Here is a 20,577-nt window from a genome sequence, read left to right on the forward strand (position 1 = left end):
CAGCGAGACCTTAGAGTGAGACACTCTGACAGTTTGTGGGGGGGTCAAAACATTTTGAAAACAATAATATTAATATTAATATTAATATTAATTTCTTAGGACTTTTGATATGTTATTAGTTACCAACATATTTATGAAACAAAAAAGTTGAAAGCAATTTGTTTGAGGTTGACCCCCTTTTTTCTTTACATCGTTTGCCGTTCTTCCTGCCCTCCGCGCGCTCTTTGAGTCTCAGATCAGATCTATACAAGCTATCAACGCGTCGCATTTGACACTTGCTTTGGCAATGTAAACGTATGTTCTCATGCCAATAAAGCTCCTTTGAATTGAAATTGAATTGATAGCTTGTAGATCTGCTATTTTTTAGCCAGCGACACCCTCCCGCACTATTCCCCGGCCTCCCGATTGGTCGAAAATCCCGCGAGCCTCTCTTCCGATTGGACGAACGCGGCATGGGCGTTTCGCTGTTTCGCTGCCTCTCGAGCGTTCTTCCGGCTTTACATGTTTGGTGTCGAAAAAAGAGAAAAGAAGAAGACGAATGGAAAAACTGTAGGAAAAAATCAAAACAACGCGAGCCATTCCTGAACTAAATTACGGTAACGCACGAGCGTGTGTTGATATTTATGTATGTTTGTTTTTATGTCGCATCGAAAGTGTCGCCGCTGGAAGTTGTGTGTGGGGGATATTTTTTGTTGTTGCATTGCATGAAACGCAGTCACACAGTGTTAACGACTGTAAACGTTAGCTAGGCTAACATGCTAACGCGCTACTAACCCCACCACAGAGTGGTTCTGCTAGTGTGGTTTATGTGAAAGATTGGACCGGCTTTTTAAACACCCATGTCACCGTTGATCTAAACGACTCGTCCCGTGGTTCTTGACGGCTCACGCTTACCCGTATCTACATAGCGTTGCAGACAGTTACACGACCAGTTGTGTGTCCTAGTATTTACGTTAGCTAAGACATCTGCGCCTAAACGGCGAGTTCTCTTGTCTCCTAAGAGCATTTTACCAATATGAAATCCTCTCAACATCAGCTACTCTGTCTCTGTCTACTGTCTAGTAACCAATCTGAGTGACGTGCTGCTGCTTACGCCTAGATGAGGTTCGAAAATGTCCATGACATGTCTCCCCCACCCCCCTCAACACTGCCGGCTCCATATAGCGCTGGCGATAGCCAGCGTCAATGTTAATGTTAACGCTGTTTGTGTTCTAGGGCCAGGCCATTTATTGCCAGAAATGAGCTCCCAGCAATTCCCAAGACATGGGATGCCTGCCAACAGTGGAGGAACACCCCAGATCACTGGTAGTGGAAACATGGTTACTGTGAATCAACCATCCAACCAAACGGGTATATGAAGAAAAGTAGAACAAACACTGCATTGTTTGTTTTAAATTGGAGAGGAATATAACTTTCTCAGCCATGGAAATGGCTATGAAACATATCTAAAACGTCCTTGTCTTCCGTTAGCTGGGGGTGATATGGAGAGCGGCCGTGAAGCTGATCATGGACCACATGATCATCATCAGAGTGGGGCAGGAGGAACCATGATGTTCAGAGATGACAAGCAGGAGACTGTGGTGGTCAGACCTTACCCGCAGGTCCAGGCACATGGCCAGCAACAACAAGGTCTTCCCCAGGCTGTGCCCATCCAGCCTGGTGCCCCTGTGGCAGTGCCAGCCCCTCCTATCCACCTGCCACAGGGCCAGCCTACAAGCCTCACCGAGGGACAAATGAAGGTTAGACATGTTTGTCTTGTATGCTTGGCAGCTAGAAGGTGTAAATCCAGGCGATTGGTTGATATATTAGACAGAGGAGGGGAATTGTATAGATAATTTTCTTGTCTTACAATGCTTTTTTGAAGGCTGTCTTGAAGTCGCCTATGCCAAGTCGTCTTATTGCCCCAGCACCAGCTTCCAACCAGGGCCATCTTCCTATACCTCCAAAGGTGCCTGGTCACATCACTGTCACCCTGGAGAGCAGCATTGCTCCAACCCCTTCCATTCCTGTGGCAACTATCAGTGGTCAGCAGGTAAGCTCACTGTGTGATATATGTTGTTAGCAATTTTGCCCAAGCACTTCTGTATGTCCTCACAAAATTAGACCAATGCAATCACAGCTCATGCCACTACATGTATGACATAAAAGAGCAAGTTAACAGTGCCCCAGTGTAACTCGCCGTGGTGCAGAACAGACAAGACACACCACCAAATGGCACAGAAGTGAATGATTCAGCAGTCAACTGAAGACTGCATTGTGATTTGTGTGGCGTTGTTCACGAGCCAAACACCTAGTAACTTGTTATCAACAGCTAAACACTGTAATTGCACTCTATTCCTTGTTTTCGTCCAAGTACTGACGTTACTGGTTTTGGGTGTGCTTCAGGGTCACTCCAGTAACCTCCATCACCTGATGCCAGCAAACATCCAGATCATTAGAAGCAGTGCCCCAGCTCTGCAGATCGGGGCCCCCTCTGTTCCTCCTCAGACGTTCACCTCCCACTTACCCAGAGGTATGTGTAGTGTAAAGCCTGTGTTGTGCGGTTGTCGTGCACCAAAAATAGCCGACCAACAAGCTCACAATGCAATGCGTTTTGAGATTGTCGTTCAGCTATTTTTGGTGTGCGACACTGACGGGCAACCAAGTATAAATCATGCCCCAACAGTAACAAGTATGAAAAAAACTTTTTTTTCTAGTAATGACTGCCTGATCACAGTTGTTGTTGTGTTTGTCCTGTAGGGGCTGCTGCTGCAGCTGTGATGTCAGGCAACAAAACTGTCCTGCGGCCAGCATCTGGTGCAGGCGCTGGCCCCGGGCAGCCCACTGTACAACATATCATCCACCATTCTATTCAGGTGCGTTCCTCTTTTCAGAACAAAGTAATGCATTTGTGTTCTTAGAGAAACAGAATAATAATAATATCATCCGTCATCTTTGCACAGTCCCGTCCTGCTGTGACCACCTCGACAGCTGTGCTGCCGACGGTGGTGGCCCCTATATCAGCAACCAGAACACAGTCTCCCGTTATCAATCCAACAGTCTCACACTCTGCAGAGATGGTGCATGGGTAAGTACTGTTAAAAGACATACTAGGGGCCCGGACGATTAGCTCAACTGTCCGGGCAGCTAGGCTGCCAAGCCAGCCAGACGGCGTGCCGCGGGTTCGACTCCCGAGCCCGATGGCCTTTTCCACTTGTCACTCCCCATCTCTCTCCCCCTTTCCGGTCTGTCTACTGTTCCCTATCAATAAAGTCATAAAAAGCCAAAACAAATCTTAAAAAAAAAGAAAATCATACTTGGATCAGGTTGAATTGTATGACCTTCATGTCTGGGGGATATAATGTATCATTTTGAGAGTCAGGATATAAGTAGCCTGTGATGCTTTTTAAATCAGGATTAAGATTAAGATTTTTTGCTAACTTTAATGAACCTCTGTTTCGAGTTGGTGTTTTCTTTTACGCCCACAAAGACCAACCATTCACTTCTGCATTCAATGAGCCATTATATGACTGTTTTACCCACGATGAAGACAGATGTTGAAGTGTTTATAAACTCTTGCAGGCGCCCAGGTCTAACCATCCACACCCCTCCTGCCACCATCAGTATCCAGAGGCCTCAGTCATCTCGTGACGTCCCGGCCACACGTATCACTCTGCCTTCACACCCGGCCATCGGGGCTCCAAAGCCTCAGCCTCCACACACCATGACACAGGTCAGACCTCCCACGATGAAGAGGTTTAATGTCTGCTTTTATGTGTGGTCGTGCGCTGTGTAATGCAACAAAAATAGCCAATCTAGAAGCTCACAATGCATTGTAGGCAGCTCGTTGTGAGCTTGTAGCTTGATTATTTAGCGGCTGTTTTTGGTGTGAGACGCAAGCACACAACCAAGGATAAATCAAGTTTAAGCCTGTCATTAAAATAATCTTTTTCTTTTTTGTCCCATAGAAATCAATCTTCAGTTCTGTGACACCTGTAGCTGCAGCAACGGTGGCGCCCATAGTTGCTACTAACACTGTGCCATCAACTACCACAATAGGTATGGACTAGGTATTCCAATATCCAGGATGAACGTGACAACTGTCTTGTGACATTTGTGTTAAAGGACCATACCGTTGTCAATACATGTTCACAGCAAAAGAGGAACTAACCAGGTGCTCAACGGTGATAGCAAGACGTGATAATGATTTAAAAAAGGTCAAAACGGGATCAAGACATAGATCCCGTTTTGATCATAGATAGGCACTCAAAGTAAAAAAATGAGGAACGCCTTTATTAAATTAAAAAGGCAAACTGCCAGCATGTTTCGACCTACAAGGTTTTCATCAGGGCAAGAATGGTCAGAGCTTCAGTCATAATTTATATCGTACATTTACATAGTAGACCATCTTCTTGTTAATGGCTTTATTATATATATATATATATAGTATTTATGTATACTGTACTATAAATACATTATACACAGGTACACATATGCACTAATATTGGACGAGAGATGCCATGTTTAATACGTCGATGCCTGGATGTTTGAATTTCCCTTACCATGTCTATGGGATCTTTAATGGTTGTTTGTGTATGTTGTTGTTTGTATAGAGCACTTGTGATGTAAAACGTTTGTCAGTCAAGTCTATAGACTTTGAGGATATTTGTTGGATGTTTGTTTAGAGCACCTATGATGTAAATCTTTGAGTCTATGGACTTTAATATTTGTTTAGGCCGTAACGTAGGACGTCATGTGTCCAATATAAATACATAGTTATTTTACTTAGACACCACTCTGTGTAACCTGTATCCTCTCTGAATAGTAATGGATCTAACATGGAACCTAACCCTAAAACTAAGCCGTAACCCGTATAACCCGATTCTGTGTTTTTCCTCTGTCTGCAGGCGGCGTGCCTCACTCCCAAATGACCAGCAACACCATTGTCACCATGACTATGGCCTCACATTCCTCACACGCTACCGCAGTGACCACCTCCACCATCCCAGTCGGTAAGGTCCACCTTCAGGCAGGCTCATCGTTAAAAAGCATTATGAAACATTCTAGATCCCACAAGGGTGAAATTGGGGAGAACTATTGTGTTTATGTTACAGTTGACAAGTACAGCATTGTGATCTGATCTGAATTCAGAAGTGAAACATTTCCCATTCATAACCTGCTAACCTACCGTCTCTTTTCTGTGGCGTGCAGCCAAAGTGGTCCCACAGCCCATCCACCCCACCTCCCCCCGTGTCCAGCCCGACTACCCGGGAGAGAGAGCCAACCTCATCCCCATCTCAGGCCATCGCTCCTCTCCTAACCCGGTCACCATGGAAGCCAGAAGCGACAACCGGTGAGCTTCGGATGTCTCACGCTCACGTCCAAGTGACTTTTAGATGATTAGTTACAGACCTGACGGCTGACGACAGACCAGGCAATCCATTTCCATTGGTTGGCATTGCATTAATTATGGCCGTGCGAGTATTGACTACTCTGTATTCGCATGCTGAATACAATGCTTGCGAAAAGAGCACTCTTATCATTGTACATCATCATGACGTAAAATTGTCTGTTTGCTCAGACACTATGATGTAAAATTGTCCATTCATTGTCAATGGGAATCTAATGTTTGTGTAGGACAAAGTTTGTACACACACACACACACACACACACACACACACACACACACACACACACACACACACACACACCAAAAGCTGGATATAGGAGAGGCTAGCACCCCCCAAAAAGAAGGAAGTCTGCACACCGTTTTGAATGGTCCCCAAAAAGCTGTTATTACCAGAGCGTAAAAAACACAACGTTTCGGTCTCTGTGGCCTTCATCAGGTATACTGAATAGCAGTTCATAAGACGGGTACAGGTCCATCTCTCAATGAATTAGAATTAGGAAAAGTTCGTTTTCTTCCGTAATATAATTCAAAAAGTGAAACTTTCATATACCGGTATTCTCAATTCATTGTACATGAAGTGAAGTATTTAAAACCTTTTTTGTTTTAATCTTGATGATTATGGCATACAGCTCATGAAAATCCTATCTCAATGAATTAGAATATTTTACGAGACAGAAAAAAAGAAGAGAAATGTTGACCATCTGAAAAGTATATTTATGTATGTCAGTCAATACTTGGTCTGGGCTACTTTTGAACAAATCATTTCATCAATGGGGCGTGGTATGGAGGTGATCAGTCAGTGGCACTGTTGAGGTGTTATGGAAGCCCAGGTTTGCCGTAAATTAATTTGTATTGTTCAGTCTTACAGTATGTCTCACACCTTCCTCTTGACAATACAACCTGAACCTAGATTCTCTGTGTGGTTCAGGTCAGGCCAGTTGGCTGGTCAGTTAAGCACAGTAATACCATGGTCGGTACACCAGTTACTAGTATTTTTGGCTCTGTGGGCAGGTGCCAAATCAAGCTGGAAAGGTAAATTAGCATCTCTATGTAACATACTGAATTGAATGCACAGACATGGTTTAGTTGCTGTTTGCTGATGTCTTGTGGTTTTATTCTGTCCGTTTTCTCCTCAAGGCCGTCTGTCCCTGTGCAGTTCCAGTACTTCTTACCCACCTACTCCTCGTCTCCATACACCTACACCCCCATCACTAGCTCTGTATCCACCATCCGCCAGTACCCTGGTAAGCTGCATGTTTGGCCTGGTTTCTATCCCTTCGGAGTTTGAATCAAACTGTTCTAGTTTAAAGGGAGCCGAAGCCAAAAAGCTCACTCAATAACTCTATTGTAGTGTATGTAATTGCATTAGCCATGCAATTTGCGTATCGGGAACTCTGTATGTATTTGGACAGTAGCACATTGTTTGGTGTTCTGGCTCCGTGCTCATTACTTGAGAAAAGACACAAGCATGGAAGTTAAAAATGGAGGATATCTGCTTTGACTTGGGGGTAATTTGAGCCACATCAAATCAGCAGTCAAGCAGTAGTAGTCATTTTCCATGCATTGAATCTTAATTTTCCCACATGAATTGATACAAGTCTCCCATTGTAGACAGCACTAGAATTGCATTGTATATAGTCATAGCACGCCATAGTACATATGTATAGCATAGTAGTATATATGTAAAGTTTATACGTATACATTTCATTATATAGATATTCCACTGTTACTTTCTTAGCTTACGCATGTTTCATGATGAATGTTTTTATGTGATGTATTCCCATGCTTTTGTTCTTGCTTAATGTAAGTCGCTCTGGATTAAGAGCGTCTGCTAAATGTAAATTGTAAATTGTAGAATAGAAACATGGAATGTCTTAATATTCAAGAGATAAACAAATCAATAGCCGATGGGCTGTACATCTTTTGAACAGTTACACAACTGAGGTTAACAGCAGAACACAGATAGATTTTATTGTTCTCTATTATATACTTGCCTGTGTTTTAATCCATGTGTCTTCTCACTCAGTTACTCCACAAGCACCGAGCTCAGCAATGCCCACCCCAGCCGGAGTGGGCGTGGCCACCACCGTCCACCTCAACCCCATGCAGCTGATGGCTGTGGACCGGATTGGTCTACAGTCTGCTCAAATCAGCACCCAAGGGATCCAGCCTGCACCAATTGCCTCGCAGGGCATTCAGCCTGCTCCGATCGGGGTGCAGGGTCTGCACACGTCCGCATCAATCACCACACAGGGAATACAGCAGGCACCCATAGTCACCCAGCAGCAGCAGCAACCACAGACTGAAGCCAAACCTCCTGGTAATTACTGGAAGTAGTAGCGGTCTCGATGTTGACGTGAACCACAGTTCAACGTGAACAGTTATTTACAATGTGCTTTCTGCTCCTTCCAGGGGTTGTTTTGCCTGACGGCTTCGTGGCCAGCCCCATCAGCACTGCGTTCAACTCCACCCAGCCGGTGGCCACCATGGTGCAGGCACATGCCCAGGTAGGAGCAGGAGTAGGAGGAGCTCCCACACTGGTCTCCTCCCCCCGGCCCAGCATCCTCCGCAAGAAGCCCACTAATGAAGGGTGAGTCACTTTACTGTCTATTAATGCTGAGCCATTGATAAAGATGGACTATATATCAAATTAATGCTTATTATAAAATCTAAATATTTTCCAGACTTATAGAGAACGGAGCAGTAGGGCTGTCAACTAATATTCCAAAATTAAATGATTACATAAAACGTTTTTGTTTCGTCCAGCTTTGAGAGTTTGTGTAAACAATGCCATTGACAATGAATACTGAATAGCCAGTTTTGAGTGTTTGTCCTAACACGAACATTGAACACATAACGCATACATCTTCACACGGGTGCCAAAGTTGATCTCTGACTGTCATCTGTTGTCTTTGACATATCTATGATGTATGACTTCAAATATGGGCAAGATTTAAGCCCAGGCTATGGCCTTCCATTGAATCCATTATAAAGTTAAATATTTCAAAAAGTATTAAACACAAAAGTATTTCTGTGGCCTACTGCCATTGTGCACTAGAAACCTAGCTCTGGACACACAGACAGACCGACCTCTTATAGATAGACTTCTGCAGAGCCACGCCGTTAAAAAAGCACTACTACTACAGCAGCTGTCTGTCTCGCGAGTTCTTGTGTGGGCCCGACCCACTGGCCACTACACAGGATGCACTGCATGACAGCAAGGACAGGAGCCACACAATGTCACGTTGCGTGCATTGAACATGAAATGTAGGTCAAGCTGAAACGATGAATAATTCAACAACCACCTTGTGGTAATGATGGCAGAGTTCACAACCCAGCTCGACCACAGAGAGCGTGACTTGCATTCAGATGAATCTAACAAGTCCCCTTTGGAAACACCTTACATTTTGGTCAGTACATTGTTTAATTATATTTTCCTTGACATTATAAATATAACATAACTGTTTAGACAAAAGGTATCCTTCTTTGCAGACTTGAAAATAAAATAATCCAATTTAATAGTTTATTTGATGATGAGCAAGGCAAATAAATAACAGGAGCCTTGCTCATCATCAAATAAACTATTTTTCACCAAAGACGGAGGGCCTTGGATTATTTTCTTTTCAAGTCTGCAATTTACACTTTGACAAGCAGTACAACTTGGAGGAAGGACACCTTTTGTCTATATGGTTTTATACCTGTATCACCAAAGAGCACCCATCTAAGAGCCACTAACGGATACCTGCAGCGCTTCCATTCCTCTATTTCTATAACATAACTGTTGTTCCATGTTTACCTTGTGGAGCTTTAATTTCTCACAACATAACTTAAGAATCCTTTTATTTGATCTTGCTCCAAGGAGACAGCGCCTTAAGGTGCGTTCAGACTTGGATGGTTAGAGCAGCGCGATTACATACAAAGTCAATCCAAAGACGAGAATTGTGCGAACGGGCACGGCGCAACCTGCAGCGGTACAAACGGGACGAACTGAGGCGATATATATATTCAGGTCTGAACGCAGCTTAACATCAACCGTCATTTATGCGTCATTTACTTGTCAGTCACAGCCATTTACTGGAATTAGTTTTTCGGTATAGGACAGAATTTGATTCGTTTGTTATGAAATGTGTAGATACTAGAATTTCGTGCGCGCTACGCGCGCACTCATCCCAGAGCGACTTTGCCACGCACTATGGGAAGAAATAAATGGCGGGAGTTGACTCCACATGTAGTAACGAATGGGTTATTGGAAATGTACCATTGTTTTGTCCTGAATATTTCCACAGCCTAAGTACTAAAGGATTGTGACTGTGGGACAGACATACAGTCTGACATACAATAGGCTACACGTGTGCACAGTGAATAAACAATGACCTATATGCCCAGAGTTCTTAAATTAACATAGTTGGATTTTAACAGAAAGACAATGCCATAAATCAGTCAAAGTAAGTGACAGACTCAACAGTAGCACACAGCATGCAAGGCAGCGATGCATGCATGCAAACATGTTTGTCCAGCTGAGATTTAGTGTCTCCATCTCTCTGTGGAAGAGGTTGCACATGACCTGTACGGCCACACTGAGGCGCTCCAACACAAACACAGACACAAAACAACACCACGCTGTTTGTCCAGTTGACCCAAATCAACACCAATACCTAGCCTGTTTGTCCAAAACACAGTATCTGCTGGCCACGTGTCTACTTCGCCACAACCTAATGTTAGTAACAAATGTAGGGGAGAGCCGCCAAGGTTGTAGCGCTTCACGGTTGTAACATGGACGTTATATCTTGATTGGTCAACGCCACCATGACGCCATCGCGTCAGTATGTGTACAGCAACGTACTCTACGTGGCCAGGAGTTTGAAGTTTGAAGTGTTTACCTTCAAAATGCGTCTAATTTTACACCTGGAGTATATGTGTGGTACAATTTTTGTCTTTGGTGTTGGTGAATAAAAATCCACATGGATGTGTTCATGCTTATGTTCTTCATTAGTTTGCATCGTGTTTAGACGGAATTCACGTTCATTCTGGTCTGTAAGCAACTGCAAAGAAAACTTGCAAAAGCGGGTCATTTGTAACATGTGTTACAAATGGTCCGCTTCCATTCAATGCCATTATATGTAATATTTACATATTTGACATATTGGCCAATATTATATGTTCTGAAATGGTATTGTATCGTGTAGTGTATTCTGAAATTAGTTTAGGGTTGTATAACGTTGTACAACTCAATCAATCAAACGTTTGTTTAATCAATGTATTGCCCCATTGAAAAAAAAGAAATGGCCAAACTGGTACTGGTACACCCGATACTATTTAATATTTCCCTTATGTTTGATACATTTTCTTATCACATCCATGGTATAAAAACAATGCTAAGGAGTTGCTTCAATGAAATGTAATTGCTTTAAGCTGAGAACGATATGTTTAATGGTGTTTTTTAGCGTTGTTACATTTATCATGCATGCCGTTACAATTGATCCGATATGCGCAGCAAATGTAACACTGAAACAGCGTCCACGTTCGGTTGAATAACTCCCGACCTGTTTTATCAAAAAAATAACTTGAAGTGGTTTATGGTAGCTGACATGTGTAGGTCCGTTGCCTGAAAATATTACATGTGTAGCTAAACGGATCTCTGAGTAAAAGAATGAAACGTGCAAAATGTTACATCCTTGGCGGCTCTCCCCTATTAGTTTACTCACAGCACAGCACCGTCACTCCTGTCAGTTATTTCGTCCTAATAACTTGAAGTGGTTTATGGTAGCTGACATGTGTAGGTCCGTTGCCTGGAAATATTACATGTGTAGCTAAAGGGATCTCTGAGTAAAAAAATGGAACGTGCAAAATATGTTCTAAAATTGTATTGTATTGTGTAGTGTATTCTAAAATTAGTTTAGGGTTGTATAACGTTGTACAACTCAATCAATCAAACGTTTGTTTAATCAATGTATTGCCCCATTGAAAAAAAAGAAATGGCCAAACTGGTACACCCGATCCTATTTAATATTTCCCTTATGTTTGATACATTATCTTATCACATCCATGGTATGAAAACAATGCTAAGGAGTTGCTTCAATGAAATGTAATAGCTTTAAGGTGAAAACGATATGTTTAATGGTGTTTTTTAGCGTTGTTACATTTATCATGCATGCCGTTACAATTATTCCGATATGCGCAGCAAATGTAACACTGAAACAGCGTCCACGTTCGGTTTAATAACTCCCGAGCTGTTGTGTGTATTGCGTGGTGAAAAGGCCGTGTGTTTGTGTTGTAAACAACTCATGTTATGTCTGCGCACACTGTATGTTGCTATGGCTGCTGACGTTAGCATGTGTGCTATCAGGCAAAAGCTGAGATAGATATGCAACTACTACTGGGGAAAATGCCATACAAAACACAACACCTAATTTCGGAATGTTATTGTGACCTATTGAGCACAATCAGACCATCATGATTTGCTTGCTGGACCTATAATTAATTTATTAGCATTAAATGTCCACTCGCCCATCCAAAAGAAAAGCAAGATGGCTGCGACAGATTGTGAGCGCGACGGACTACGGAGGCCAGGAGGAGCAGAGCTGGTGACGTAAGAGGCAGGCAGTGTTGCCAGGTTTGCGAATTGTAAGCGAGTTGCAGTGTATGCAAGTAGCGTGGTTAAATTCCTTGTTTCTCGGCGTGTTGTGGCACCCGTTTATCTGCTGGCTCGATCGTGATTTTCATAAAAGTAATATTTGCAGAGTAAATAAGAAACTTGAACGGCTAAAAAATAGGCTATGTCAGTTCGGGGAGGGTGGCGAATTTATTTTGCATATAGAGATGTGTGGTAAAAGTGTGGTTCGGTCGGAGATAGAGCATGAAGAATGAGTATGGGTACACCTTTTCACTTGTATATAAGATGCACATGATCTTTTAAAAGACTTGTTATTGTTAAAAACGTTATTTCTAAGATATACTGTATGTGAATGGTTTGAACCGATTTCTGGTCATTTTGGGTCAACTTTGACAGGATTGCAGAGTAGACCTGCTGAGTGATGACTGAACAAATATCTGTCTTTCTGCTGTTGCATTTTTTCAGTTGTGTTCGCAAGAACCTCATCCCAGCCCAGCCCAATGACGCCAACAGCGGCCGCATGGAGAGCGCTGTGCGAGGGGCAGGATCTCCACGGCCAGCAGGGTGAGTCCACCTGTCACCTTGTCCAGTGTGGCGTCTGGGGACACCCTGGATCCTTAAGGGTGTTCCAGGTGGTCCCCAGCAAACGTAGTTAATATAGCGTCAAAATCAGTTTAACCACTTTAACTCTACATGCAAAGTAACTCACAATGCATCAAGATGCATTATGAGTTTATAGATCTGCTATTTTTTAAATATAATATAATAACATTTTTAACCCATTACTACCGGGAAGAAATGTTCAAATCTATGATTTGTTTTTTTTACACACACATAATTACACAATAGTTTCTTATGTGGGTTGGCGGCCAAATAAATTGACCTGAAAACGTTTGAGAACTACTGGCCATGTCTGTTTCAGTTGTCTGTAATGCCCTCTATCTCTCCCCCCCCTCTCTCTCTGTTTCTACCTCCCTCTATCTCCCCACCTCTCTTTCTCTCTCTCTCGCTCTCTCTCTCTTTCTATGTTTCTATCTCTCCCCCCTCTCTCTCTCTTTCTATGTTTCTACCTCCCTCTATCTCTCTCGCTCTCTCTCTATGTTTCTACCTCCCTCTCTCCCCCTCCCTCTCTCTCTCCCTCTCTCTCTCTCTCTCTCTCTCTCTCTCTCTCTCTCTCTCTCTCTCTCTCTCTCTCTTTCTATGTTTCTACCTCTCTCTCTCTCTCTCTCTCTCTCTCTCTCTCTCTCTCTCTCTCTCTCTCTCTCTCTCTCTCTCTCTCTCTCTCTCTCTCCCTCTCAGGGTGAAACCCAAAGCGGAGATACACATGGCCATGGCGCCCCCTGTCATGGTGGCCGTGGAGGCGTTGCCCTCCCAGGGAGGGGAGCAGCAGCAGGCTGTTTCGTCCCCCGCCCAGCAGCACCTCTCCCAGGCCATCCCCACCATGCTGGCTCCCCCTGGGCCCGTGCCTCCCTCCCAGCCCTCCACAGTGCTCTCCGCCTTGCCGGCAGCCATGGCTGTCACTCCCCCCGTCCCTGCCTCCATGGCCAACACGGTGGCGTCTCCCACACAGCCTGCCGCTAGCAGCACTGCAGCGTGCGCCGCCAGCTCCACCTGTACAGACATGAAGATCAAGCAGGAGGCTGAGCCTATGGACACCTCCCAGCCAGGTACAGATGGTTTTCACCTCCCAGCCAGGTACAGATGGTTTTCACCTCCCAGCCAGGTACAGATGGTTTTCACCTCCCAGCCAGGTACAGATGGTTTTCGGGGTGGATTTTTATGGGTTGCAAGTTGCAACAGTAAATCGCATGGAAATGATTTAATCGATTATAAATACAAAAATATTTTAATGAAATAATCAATTAATAATCCATCCATCTTTTGGGATTTTCTGTATAGGTGAAACGTTTTAAAACAAACAATGGCATGTAGATCTACTATTTCACTATTTTTGTACGACACAATAAAATAACGCTAATGTGGATAATCAGTATTTCAGAAGAAATTTTGATTTATTCTCCCCTTATATTGTTGTAAAAACACAATAAGAAAACTTTCTGAGTTCTTTTTTTAACCCATTCTAGACGGGAACCCCTTTTGGTGTTTTGACTAAGCATTATGTTGTACTTTAGCTATTGAAAAATTGCAGATCTACAAGCTCATTGAAAAATGGTAAAAATGCGGCACAAATCTTTCAATATATATTCTTTCAGAGCGAACGTTTATTTTTATTTTGACGTCGGGCCTAAATGGGTGACATTCGTGACATTTCTCTCACGCACAGGTTCCAACGCAAACCTGCCATTGGCCCCGCTGCTCAGCGCGGCCCAGGCCTCCTCCCTGAGTGGCCCAGCGTCAGGGGACATGATCCCGGGGGCCTCGCCCAGGAAGAAGCCACGCAAGCAGCAGCACATCATCTCCACGGAGGAGAGTGAGATGGTGGAGACCAACAGCACCGACGAGGAGAGAGCCACCAACAGGCCCCTCACCGGCAGGGCCGAGAGGCGAGAGTCACCGCCTAGGGAGTATGTGGGTATGTAGACCAGCTGCGCCACTTGAAGCAATCTCTTATGCACACTCGTTAATTGTGAATGAAGAATCCAAAAACAAAGAGAATAGTGAAGAAATTGGGGGTGATTCTTTTCCCCCATTGTATTCAAGCCATCAATGGGTGAGTCATTAACCCTTCGTGGGCGGGAACCCCTTTTGGTGTTTTAAACATTATGTTATAATTTAGCTATTGAAAACGACAGATAGAAACAGCTTTTTCAGAAAACTGTCAGGATTTAGAAGACATTATTTTTTAATTTCGACGTCGGGTCTAAATGGGTTAATATAACTTACCGTAGTAGAAGCTGTTCGGTTGGTTGACCTTGTTTGTTTTTTTGCGTGTTCCAGATGAGGAAGGCGTGCGTTATGTTCCAGTCAGGCCGCGGCCACCTGTCACCCTGTTGCGTCACTATCGTAACCCCTGGAAGGCAGCCTACCACCACTTCCAGAGATATAACGACATACGGGTCAAAGGTAGGTCAATTGGCCATGTGCTGAGCCTTAACTGGAGCTCGGCCGATGTAGTCTACCTAAAACCGGCCGAAATCCTCGCGTGCGTGCACTCGCTCGCACGCGGTCTTTATGTGCATCGCTGTGTAAAATGCAATGTTTGGGGCTTGATTAGAGCTTAATTTGACTTAGTTATTCAAATAAACGATGATCGCTTAGCATCCCAGACATCCGACTGTGTAGCACAGTGGAGAAAACTAGCAGATGTTGTGATCACGTGGACAGGAAATGACATCGCCAGATTCGCTGGCGATGTCAGGACTCACACCATCAGGACTGGGTATAATACTATAGGATTACCGTGTTAGAATGAGATTTTTTCTATTGCCATTAAAATGACAAATTAAACATATGAATAGTGCAGGTAGAAGGCACAATCCACTGTTAATTAGGGTGGCCATAAGAGAGTTAATATAATATAACTTAACTTTAATCTATTAAAGAAAAGTGGTAATTTAATAAAATAACCTTAATAACCGAACCGAACCGAATGCTTCAAAAGATAAAATCACACCCGTGTGAACTGAGTGTTGCAACTCCCCTCTCTCTCCCCCCCCCCCCCCCCTCTCTCTCTCTCTCTCATTAGCAGGCAACAGTACAGCACTATCTCTCTCTCTGTTTTACAACAGCACCCCTACTGTTACTAATAGTCATACTCGTGCTCATTAACGTCACATACATAGGTGAACGTCACATACATAGGTGAACGAGCACGGACATTTCTGTTCCTTGGAGTGGTTGCACCACTCAAAAATGCTGTGCCAGATCGCAACACACTGTGAGCTTGCAGGAAGAAAATGAACGATCCTACAAGCAGCCCTACTAATAATGTTTGAATGAATGGTGGTGATTTTTGTTGTTTTTCCACAGAGGAGAAGAAAGGCTCATTACAAGACATGGCCAATCAGAGAGGAGTGGCATGCCGAGCACAAGGCTGGAAAATCCACCTGTGTGCTGCACAGCTCCGGCAGCTGGTGAGTATTAGCTGTGTGTGTGTGTGTGTGCGCACACTAGGCCAAGAATATCTGGACAAACAAACAACATAGTTGGCGGGCTGAACGCTCTGATGAGGACAGGAGTATTATGGGATAGCTTGTGTTTATTTGGGTTCTGGTGTAGAGGGAAGCGCTCGCGCTATTCAGAGGAATAGATATCTTATTTTGATTGTTTGCTACGGACAGTTGATACAGAATTAGAACCCTGGCTGATCACATTTGTTCTTTTGAATTTTTTTTGTTTATTAAATCATCAGTTCTGCAACACGGACTCCTTTTTCTTTATAGCATAGAAAGAGAGCATTACTCCGGAGAGGAGAGACGCGGTGGTTATATATGTTTGTCTTGTCCACAGTCCAGTTTAGAGCATGATGTGTACAGCAGACTGTCCACCCTCCAAGAGGGCCTGATTCCAAAGAAGAGAGCAGGCTCAGACGATGACCTCCATCGAATCAATGAGCTCATACAGGTCAGTGGAAATTACCTTATCATGGTCACTTTGCTATGTGCTTTATGCCATTATTATTATTACTACTATCTGACATATTCTGCTGAGCAGCTGTTTAAAACTTCACCGATTGAGGAAACAAAAAAACGGGGAGCTTAGTTGGCCCCTTACTATGTGAAAGCCCCCTGTGTACTACGTAGCAGGCCTCCTCCCAACTGTTGCCATCTGGCATCACCTTTGAGTTTTATCTATATTGCTCATGTATTTACTTACTTAAGATATGTATCAATGCCGGCTTATAACTGGCTTTTGATGGTGACGTAATAAAGATAAGTTTCAGATTACATACATGTATACATAGACATTACCTTTAATTCACTCGACACTGAAACATATCCTAATTACGTCACCATCGAAGGCCAGTTCTAACTCGACATTGAAACATATCTTAATTACATCACCATCAACTTCAGTATATATACCTATACCAAGCATACGCACATAAAGAAGCCAGCCGACCACAGTATAGTACTTTCAACTTACAACATACAGTACATGTATACATACATTACCTGTTACCCAACCAATATTGATAACCCAACTTTAGTATTTCATTTCAATGTTTTACAGAGAGACTGAGATTTGAAAGTTCGTAGCAGTCGACAATACCTGCACACTTGGCCTACTTGTGTGCAACGCGCAAGTAGGCACTCGACAGAGTGCAATTCTAGTTATTTGTATACATTTGGCAGCAATGTAGTTTTATTTATGAGAAGCAGAAGTCTTTAGAGTGTTATGAATGCAGAATGTTATTTAATTACAAAAAGAAAGTTCTTCTAAACACTTCTGAATGAATGACTTCAGAGCAGTCAACTCAAGCCGTGTCATTTCATTTCAACAGGGTAACATGCAGCGCTGTAAGTTGGTGATGGACCAGGTGACCGAGGCCAGGGACACCATGATGAAAGTCCTGGACCATAAAGACAAGGTCCTGAAGCTGCTCAACAAGAATGGCACCACCAAGAAGTCCTCCAAACTGAAACGGAAAGAACGTGCATGAAACGGGGAAACATGCTCCCTCCGTAGTGAAGGAGGAGCTTTTCACAATTTGGTGCTATGATTTGCTGCGCACAATCGCAGGCTCCCTCCCTAAATCTGCCTGGAGAGAAGGCAGAGAACAAGAGACGAGGAGGGTTTCAAGACCTCACAAAGCAGGAAAATCCCATCAGGAGTAGGTTCTCACTAAAAGACACCACGCTCTTTTCCTGAGCGCTGAGTCACGTAGGTTGTACTGGACAGGCCAACTAGCCCTCCCTCTAAACATTATTTCTTATTCTGTTCTCTTTTTTTCCCCAATTTTGAAGACCCTTCCCCCAGAGACAATTTGTAGTAAAAAAATGTATTTGTTTTGTCTCTGCCTCTACTTCGAAGAGAATGTGTTAGAATATTAATGTAGAGTTCTGTGAAATTTCACACTCCTCTATAGGCTATTGTGCTATGGAGTGGTCAATCTCGGATAAAGTTCGCCCTGTTAGCGGTAAATTTATTTCAGTTAAGGGAGTAATGCAATGTCTATCCTCTAGAGAATCTCAGGATGCTTGTGTTCACTTATGGAGCTAGAAGCAGCCAAATCGGCCAAAAATGAACCCTAGCGTCCCTATTATGGGCATGACATAATAGGCGAGTGTTTGACCAAAATGGCCGATGTACAAGCTTACAAGTTACAAGGTGTCATGACACATGGTGAGCTTGTAGATAGGCTATTTTTGGCAAAGGGATTTGGTTTTCCATTTTAGAGGGAAGTACAGACCCCGGTAATGAAGTACGGTATATAGAAACTATTTGGTGAAGTTGGACACAGTGTTACATGGAGTGAGGAATCTTGTCACAGAATTATTCTTTATCAAAACAAGCTACCTCAGGCGTATGGTACACTTGCGTCGAGGAAATTATTTATATCATTCATAATTATAATTTACTGCATAAATGTTCAAGTTATTTTATGTTATTAAAGTAGAAATGTTTTTAGCTGAACAAGTGAAGGCAAGCACCCTCTAGTGGATAGAAGTGTAATTATTGGATGTCTTATGGAACTAAAACAATAATCTTAAAGGAATCCTTTAGTAAAACTGTTATACAGACTAATCTCAATCTTGACAATGTGCTCTTCTCATCAACCTGTGCCTTCATTTTTCTCGGTGTACTTGAGCTGGACAGAGAGTGTGAATGCTGTCCACATGCTTATACCCATCTAGAAAGATTTTATTGTGCAAAAAAAAGGTCAGATTATTTCATTTTTCTGAGAAGCGCCATTTTGATGTGCGGCTCTGATCAGGCAGGGTAAAGTCACTATTACTACTTGACATTCAAAAAGTTCAAATTTAAAATATGATCTGTGTGGATTATTGAAAATAAATCTGGGGCGAACATTAGCTGAAAATAGCAGATCTACAAGCTTGCAGCGAGTCTCCGCTCAACTAAGTATAGGGTTTACGTTTAATAAGGAAAATACAACCCATAAGTGGAGACATCAAATTTGAATATACAAGAAAAGCTCTTAAATGGTAAATGTATGTGGTATTTGATAAAGACAACATATTATATTATGCATTAATGCAGGGTTACTGATGACATTTCTTTTTTTCCTTATCAAACGGATATCATGCGTTGGCCACATTGTACATTTGCGTGCTTTCAGGTGCAAGTGCTTGAAAGCAAGAATGTTCTCTTGTAATTAGGATGGTGGAATGCATTGGTGTCCATGTAAAACACTGTACATGTGCTTTGTTTTTGTTTTGTTTTCCGTTGACTTTGCTCTTTTCAAGTTTTGTATACTTGATGAACCGTTATGTGCTGTGCGATGTGGCACTTCAACAGTGTACCAATAATGAGATGAAGTTAGGCTGGCGCATCCAGCTGTTGTACATTGTTTTCTGTCTGTGTAAGTATAGTAAAGCTACTTCCAACAATTCACGTCTAGTCTTTTGAAGGATTAATATCGAACAGTGGTTATCAAACCTTTTAATTTCAAGGACAGCCATAACTGATCCACTTGGTTCCCTTTATACACTTTCAGAAGAAACCTAAGAAAGAAAAGTGTCCTTGAGCAAGGGTAAACAGACCACACCTCCTGATAGAGGATATAACCTACTGTATGTGAAGAATGATGTCTGTTCCATAACTGTTGGCCTCTGGATGGAGCATCTGCATCAAGATCAGCAGTTACTTACTTACTCAGGTAACATTGAGAGAAGCTTACGTTTTTTGTTGATTCTAAGAACAATAATTGCTTTCCCTTTTTCTCCTGTCCATACAATTTGTTTGGCAATGTGTTACACCAATTTGTATTGCAATGCAAAAGTATGCAGAGCTGCACAAAAATTGTAATTATGTGAATTTCCTTATTACAGTAGGCTACCTGAGAGAATCCACTGTCTGTCACATCTCGGGAGTGAATTTATGACTAGACATGGCATTTCAGTCCTCTTCACTATCTGACCTTTACAACATAATTGTGTTGTAAAGAATTTACGTCATTTTAATCTGCCTATGACGTTAAGAACAAGCTAGCTGGGCGTGTGATGGCGACATTTTAACTTTTATAGACCTGCTTTACTCTTTGGCATACATTTGAGCTAACAAGGCAGACAAATGGCTTTGAAATCACCCAATTTTCCTGTTAAATAAAATAGTATAAAATAAGTATAAAATAGTAAATACACAAGATTCTGATATGGGCATTATGCATAAAGAATATTTTACTACTTGGATTAAAGTGGGCAGTTATAGCGCCACCATGAGGCCGACCAATAACATTTTAAGTTAATTAATTTGAGTAATTATTATGAACCTACCTTCCAAGTTTTGTAACTATAGTGCTTTAGGAAAATGTAATCAATTACAGACAGCCACAGACGCGTGCGTGAACACACAGCTGTGATGATCAACAGTGGATGATCCAATCACTTATCACTGACCAACGGACCAATGACGGACAGACTAGTTGAACAGGTGACCGGATCCAGTGGGCGGGACTTTGTATTTAAATAGGAGCGGCCATGTTTTTCCCAGC

The 20,577-nt window shown here is 42.8% G+C and overlaps 1 protein-coding gene across 1 annotated transcript; it reads left to right on the forward strand.

Moving 5' to 3' along the window:
• Window positions 1-505: 505 nt before the first annotated feature.
• sap130a (Sin3A-associated protein a) lies at window positions 506-19,476 on the forward strand. The gene is made up of 21 exons (XM_080770026.1): window positions 506-596; window positions 1,216-1,350; window positions 1,471-1,739; window positions 1,865-2,032; window positions 2,386-2,512; window positions 2,740-2,855; window positions 2,943-3,067; window positions 3,562-3,712; window positions 3,948-4,038; window positions 4,887-4,991; window positions 5,191-5,332; window positions 6,527-6,633; window positions 7,416-7,709; window positions 7,802-7,979; window positions 12,468-12,566; window positions 13,302-13,669; window positions 14,287-14,535; window positions 14,901-15,026; window positions 15,933-16,036; window positions 16,413-16,526; window positions 17,407-19,476. The coding sequence occupies exons 2-21, from the start codon at window positions 1,239-1,241 to the stop codon at window positions 17,563-17,565; spliced, it is 3,204 nt and encodes a 1,067-aa protein (XP_080626152.1). The 5' UTR covers window positions 506-596; window positions 1,216-1,238; the 3' UTR covers window positions 17,566-19,476.
• The last annotated feature ends 1,101 nt before the right edge of the window (window positions 19,477-20,577 follow it).

Source organism: Protomyctophum bolini (assembly GCF_963924005.1).
Source record: "Protomyctophum bolini genome assembly, chromosome: 8".
In the NCBI taxonomy this organism is placed as follows: domain Eukaryota; kingdom Metazoa; phylum Chordata; class Actinopteri; order Myctophiformes; family Myctophidae; genus Protomyctophum; species Protomyctophum bolini.

Bases quoted from the DNA above. Each gene is read 5' to 3' on its own strand.
- sap130a (XM_080770026.1), top strand. From the start codon at position 1,239: ATGAGCTCCCAGCAATTCCCAAGACATGGGATGCCTGCCAACAGTGGA. The intron at 3,068-3,561 runs GTAAGTACTGTT...AAACTCTTGCAG, and splicing joins TCTGCAGAGATGGTGCATGG to GCGCCCAGGTCTAACCATCC. The intron at 15,027-15,932 runs GTAGGTCAATTG...GTTTTTCCACAG, and splicing joins TAACGACATACGGGTCAAAG to AGGAGAAGAAAGGCTCATTA.